We start from the raw sequence: 6,006 nt of genomic DNA on the forward strand, positions 1-6,006 counted from the left end.
AGTCCAGTGCTAAATTGTTGACGTACTCTTTTCAGTAGTATTTAAATTCAGGAGTTTTACCTAAATTCAGTATTTTTCAATTGTTGTAGTAGTACTTTAAGATAAGAGTACTTGATAAAGAATCGGCAAAAATTAGGGCTCAAGTTTTTTATGCATTTTGCCTTTTCAATCAAATTTTCCTTTTATACAAATGTAGGTGTTCTCCTGTGTGTGGAGCAGTCAGTGGTCAAGATCTACTCTGAGGATCCTGATTGCAACCTTGAGTCGTCCTCAGCCGGGCCAGAGTCACTTTCACAGTCGCTGACAGCGCCCCAGGCAAAGACCCTGCCCAAACCTGTGAGACTGGATCCTCTAAGTCCTGAGATCACACCCAACTCTCTTTGCTCTCTCACAGGTCAGTTTCCCTCCATTTCATTGAGCCCTGTGGTTTCACTATAACTTGCCTAATCTGAACAATCTGAACAATTCCTGAAGAACATGCCCGATGTGGTGTTTTTCTCAGGGGAAGAAAACCACTTGTTTGTTTTTGTTTCATCTACGAGTTTACAGCTCAGCAGGAGGCATTGATGTGGCTTTAAAGCATTTCTTTCTGCTGTTTGTTATTTAGTGTCCTTAGGCTGTCATTGTTCAGAAATGTATGAAATAAAAACACATGAAATTTTGTTGGATTCTTCCCCATTCCCAGGGAAATTTACACGCCTGCTCCACATAAGGCTTTAATTGTCAGAGGAAGGTTCAGCAGTTTTAAATTGCAGGCCTCATATCATTGTTCAACCCAAATCTCATAGGCTGTGCACATTCTAATCATTATGATTTCCCTATTGTGAGATATGATCAGTACCGCTTAGCTGGGGAGTGAAGTTTGGGTGAAGTTTTTGCAACTAAATTAAAATATAGAACTGTTTCTTTTACATCAGCTGCATCAGTCCAATATCTTCGATTGAATCACTGTTTCTTTCTGCTTATGACATTTTGTTGCAGTATAGAGCGACACAAAATCAGATAACAATCTGCATCTGTCGACTTCATGTCACACCGGAGGGCAGAGATCACACTGTGAACCCTCTTGTTTCAGCCCCCTCTGGCCCAACAAGTTTGGTCAGGTGGCTGAAAATAAATAAAACAATCTTATTATCTTTTGGACTTGTGCACAAATGTTATCTTCTGGAAATAACCGGTGGAAAAAACGAAAGAAGCTCAGACCGGAAAATACGAGAGAGATTTATCTGTGTTAAATTCAGTATCATAGTTCTGGTCTGATGTTTTTGTTTGAGGAAGGAACTGTGGTTTCTTACTTGAGATGGTGTGAAGGCAGGGCGCACTCTGCTGCATTTATCACCCCAATCGCAGATACAAATTAATGGGGTGTGCTTTTCTCTTCCACCTTTTCAAAAACATATGTTTTGAAACCTACAATTTTTATTCCCCTCCAGTGTTTTTTGCAGTTTGGCATCATTTTTTTATTTTAGACATCCACCAGTTAAAACAATTCTGAAAGATATGAAGAACTTTATGTTGGCGTATATGTTTTTCAAAGATGTTTTGTGTGTGAATTTTTATTTATGATTATCCTGCAGGGGTGATCGTTGGTGTGGACGAGAGCACTGCTTACTCCTGGCCAGCCTGCAACCACTGTGGGAGTGACAACCTCGAGACGTACTCTGAAACAAAGTAAGTTCTCATGTTAAAGCAAAACAGCTTAATGTGAGATATGCTGATGAAACATCACTTTTTATTTTCTGTATTATCTCTCCACAGTCAAAACTTGCACTGTGGTTCCTGCAAGACAGTTGTAGAAACGCCTGACATGAAGATTCAACTGGAAGTGTCTCTGAGCACTTCAATAAGTAACTGCACTTTAAAGGTTAAGGTGAGAACAGCATTTCAAGGTTCTAAGTGAGCGCCATATCCAGCCGAAGTGTAAAAGTGATGATTTATACTGGACTCTTTATACTGAACCTAATGTGATGAAGTATTTCTTTGTTGGGACTGATAATTTCCTGGAATGTTCTCAGGTTTTCTCCCAACATGGCTTTAAAGATGTCACCTGGCTGATTTTGTGTGCTTTCCAAGACTCAAAGTCCCCTACCATTTATTAAATCTGAAAAAGATTCAAATGTCCCAATGCATGTAAAAGAACTGAACTACAGTATGCAAAGAAAATCTACATCTGGTCACATTTTGCTCTATGCAAGCTAGCATGCTGTTTTGAGTCTATTTTGACCGATAATACTTACTGTGTGTACATTATTTAACAAAACTTAAGATGCAATATTATGTTGAAGTAATATATCAATATGTATGTTTACTGTAGGAAAAGTACATACAGTATGTCTAATGTGGAATGCATACTGTACTAGAAAGACACAGAGGGGGATTTGGCATGCATGAGTGGTTTCCTTTGGAGAGAGTCAGTCTTTCCACAAAGCTAAGATAAGCTATCAGCTGCAGGTTGAAGCTTCATATGAAGGGATTGAAGCAAAATAACGTTTAAGAAATACATTTTAAAAAATCAATCAGTTGCCTTAATAAGTAAAGAAAATAAGCAAAAGGAGGTTCAATGTATAGACACATAGTCTTCTAATTCACCAAGGTGCCTTAGTAACTTGAGATTCATAAAGATTACATAATTTTTCCAGGCATTAATGAAATGAATAAATAAACCTTTGAAGCATTTTGATAGTTACAATAGATTTATTATTGGATACCTGCTGCTGCTATCAAGACACGTAGTATTGGACATAGATAAAACTATCAGTTGCACCTATCAGCTAACTGATGTTATTTACCCCGTCTATTGGTCTATTAGTCATCAGTGAGCACACTGTGTCAGTGTAACATGTTGGTTGATCATTAAAAAAAATGTATTGATGGCTCTGAACCCTTCCGTATCTCCGACAGCTGCAGCAAAAGACAATCATGTCCATCTTAAACACCACAGCACTGGAGGGTAATGAGGTAGGTCTGCTTTTACAAACATTTACATAACTCTGGGCTGGACTGGTGCATCGATCTTCTGTCAATAAGTCCTGAAAGCGCAGTCATCTGTTCATGTCAGTCTGTTCTGTACAGAACACTAAAATCTCTGAGTCATCAATACAGCTAAAGCAATTCGCTGCCAAAATACTGATGTAATCTTCCTCCACCTCCTAGCAGTTTTACTCTGTGGATTAATGTCCTTAACAACCTGTAGGTGGGGAAGTTTTTCATAATCTTTGCACACAGTTTTGCTTTTTTAGGTAGTTCATAAGTGCAGAATCATTTGTTAGATAAACAGAAATACTGCTGAGCAATGTGCAAAGGTCAGGGCCTTAAGTCCACTCGGACATAATCAGATAAAAAAAAAAAAAAGTGCAAGTAATGCCCGAAAAGATCAGCCTCAAGAGGTTTAAAGTTCTAAATAAAGTGTGCAAAGTGTGAGTTTTTTGATGGACCATTACTGTTCCAGTTCCTAGGTTACGATGTGGAGAATGTCCTGGGAAAAGAGGTGGGCCCCATCCCTGCTTATGTCCGAGTGGTCACCAGGAAACCCGCCATCTGGATCGGCTTGGAAGAAATCTGCCTCTGAGGAGACCGTCAGGACAAGTAACTAATGGATATCAATCCTCAGGCTTCAGCTGGCTCTACAGATCTGCACACTAGGCTTTGGTCTGAGCCTGTGCAGCCTCTTCTACCCTCAGCCCCCCTCTGAAGGCCTCCCTGACAGCTTGAGGCTGTGCTGGAATGAACTGAACTGCAAGAAGACAAGGTCTTGTTTGTGTTAATGATATGTGATCCTGTGGAGCGGGAGTTGACAGCCCAAGGGTAGACCAGTCGCATGCAGTCTGTCAAAGCAGCCCACGTGGTTCATCAATGCGTTGTGACTCTTTGAACAGGACTTCTGGCTGTGAACCCAAGTGGCTTTCCACACCTTTTGTTCCAACTAATCTACCTCTGTGTGTAAGATCTCTGACACTGTCAATAAAAGTTGTATTATTGCTGACTTTGCTCTCTATTTCCTGTTGCAGTTCTTTTTTTTTTTTTTTTAAACAACACCCTTCCTCAACTTAACCCTCATTTGCAAAGACTACTCACAAACCAGGATGTTTCTTCACATTTTCAGTGATTTTATTATAGATTCCATAAACAAAATGTTTTCAAGGTTTTATACAAACTATATAAAAGATCATGCTCTGGCTCTTATACAAAGTTTGGAATTATAAAACATGTACCATATCAGGTATAATATGTAAATGCAGTGGTAAAATAATTTAATACAGAAAAAATCCCACAAAAATATGGCAGCAACATCATATATTTTCCAGTGCCATTATGGTAAGCTTAAAATACATCTGGTACAGATGGTAAGAAAAATTGTCTGCTGAGGTATGTCTTCTGGAACTCAGTTCATAGAGTAATTATTCATCTGTCACCGGCTCTCTGCACTCGAGGGCCCCACAAAGGACGAATTGGGCATCTGCTTGAAGAAATCTCTGAGCCCAGTGAGCTCTTTGGTTAGCTGCTCGATAGTTTTATGAAGCCTGTCGTTATCAGAGCTCAGTTCAAGCAGCTTCTGCTGCATGTCCAAGTTACGCAGCTTGGCTTTGTCCCTGCTTTTCCTCACTGCAATGTTATTCCTCTCTCGTCTCTGTCGATACTCCATGCTGTACCTATCCACCGACTTCTTGCCCTTTTCCCTCCCCATCTTCCTCGGGGAGGACTTAGCAGAGCTGACATTGGAGACAGGCTCCGGGGTGGTGGGAGGAGTGGGCTGCCCTGTAGGGAGGCTGACGGAGGTCTGAGCGCAGTTTTCGATCTGGGAAGGCAAGGATGAGGAAACGTCACTGTCACTCCAGTCAGACTCCTGTTTGATAGGAGCGCTGAACAACCCTTTAGACAGCCCGCTGTCAGTCTTCCTCTCGGCAGTGAATGCGGCTGACAGCTGCTGCTGATGTTGCTGATGTTGCTGATGTTGCTGCATGCTGCTGGGCAGCACGGAGCTCTGCAGGTTGTAGAAATCCGCCTTCTCCTGCTTCACAGTGTTGAACAGGTCAAGGAAAAGCTCATCGTTGCACAGCTCCAGGTTGGGCACGGCTGTCATGGACTCAATGTACTGGCTGAAGTCGATGGCGCTCTCGTCGTCGTACATGGCAGCGGCGGTGCTGAGCTCCACCATGGTGCCGACCTCGCCCGCAGCGTCGCTCCTGCTGCCCGGCTTGCAGAGCCCCTGCTGCGGGCCGCCCAGCTTGGTGCTCTCGTAGAAGTTAGCAGGCTCCATCGCCCAACTCATGTTGCATTGTGGAGACACGCAGTGAGAGTCCAGGCTGTATATGTCACACATGAACCCTGGTGACTTTTTCCCACGTGGTTTAGAAAGGAAAGAAACTTAGTGAAGTGTTACCCACAGATGTGACAGCTCTCTGCATAAAATGACTCTACAGCGGCTTCACTTGCTTTTTCTGCAGGTGCGCTTAAAAAAATAAAAAATCGACTGATTCACCTCTAAACACTTGTCTGAGGCAGCTGTACTTTCGCGGAGTGTTTTGTATCGGCTCCCCGCTGACGTCACACGCACCGCCCTCTCACGAGCCAGTCAACTCAAAACGGGGGTCACGTGGTGTCCGTCAATTTCCCATTTGAGGAGAGAGGGGCGTGTTGCCTGTGCCACCCACTCTTTACTACGATTGTATGAATGGTTCAGAGTTGTTTACATACTGAAGGTGCACTTCAATTTGTTCCGTGTCACAAGTCCCATGAATGTATTCAAAGAGCCATTACAGAAGTTAAAGTGACGAAACCACACTTTGGAAGTGCTAACTGAACATATTATAGAATTAGAAGAAATGAGTGTTTAATGAACTTCAATTATTGACCACAAAATGTGTCAAATATACAGAAAATATTATGATGAAGGTAGTTTGTGGGGAAAATAAAGTACTTCTTTTCAATTGTAAAAACTGTCTATATAATCTATTGTCTATAATGTCTATAAAATATATTATTGTGCATTATTCGCCTTATACTATA

At 41.7% G+C, this 6,006-nt stretch overlaps 2 protein-coding genes across 2 annotated transcripts in view; one reads left to right on the top strand and one right to left on the bottom strand.

Annotated features, from left to right (window-relative positions):
- The window catches only part of spidr (scaffold protein involved in DNA repair), a 31,748-nt gene extending 27,766 nt beyond the window's left edge, over nt 1-3,982 (top strand). Inside the window, exons 16-20 of the mRNA XM_020652211.3 lie at nt 197-394; nt 1,578-1,671; nt 1,759-1,870; nt 2,902-2,958; nt 3,449-3,982. Coding sequence (XP_020507867.2) covers nt 197-394; nt 1,578-1,671; nt 1,759-1,870; nt 2,902-2,958; nt 3,449-3,568 — 581 coding nt within the window. The 3' untranslated portion in view covers nt 3,569-3,982. The remainder of the gene's footprint in view (nt 1-196; nt 395-1,577; nt 1,672-1,758; nt 1,871-2,901; nt 2,959-3,448) is intronic.
- A 103-nt stretch (nt 3,983-4,085) lies between these two features.
- On the bottom strand, nt 4,086-5,503 carry cebpd (CCAAT enhancer binding protein delta). Its single transcript, XM_020652216.3, has one exon. The coding sequence runs from the start codon at nt 5,318-5,320 to the stop codon at nt 4,409-4,411; it is 912 nt and encodes a 303-aa protein (XP_020507872.1). The 5' UTR covers nt 5,321-5,503; the 3' UTR covers nt 4,086-4,408.
- Between the last annotated feature and the right edge of the window lie 503 nt (nt 5,504-6,006).

The sequence above is a fragment of the Labrus bergylta genome, chromosome 4 (genome assembly GCF_963930695.1).
Source record: "Labrus bergylta chromosome 4, fLabBer1.1, whole genome shotgun sequence".
In the NCBI taxonomy this organism is placed as follows: domain Eukaryota; kingdom Metazoa; phylum Chordata; class Actinopteri; order Labriformes; family Labridae; genus Labrus; species Labrus bergylta.

Bases quoted from the DNA above. Each gene is read 5' to 3' on its own strand.
- cebpd (XM_020652216.3), bottom strand. From the start codon at position 5,320: ATGTGTGACATATACAGCCTGGACTCTCACTGCGTGTCTCCACAATGC.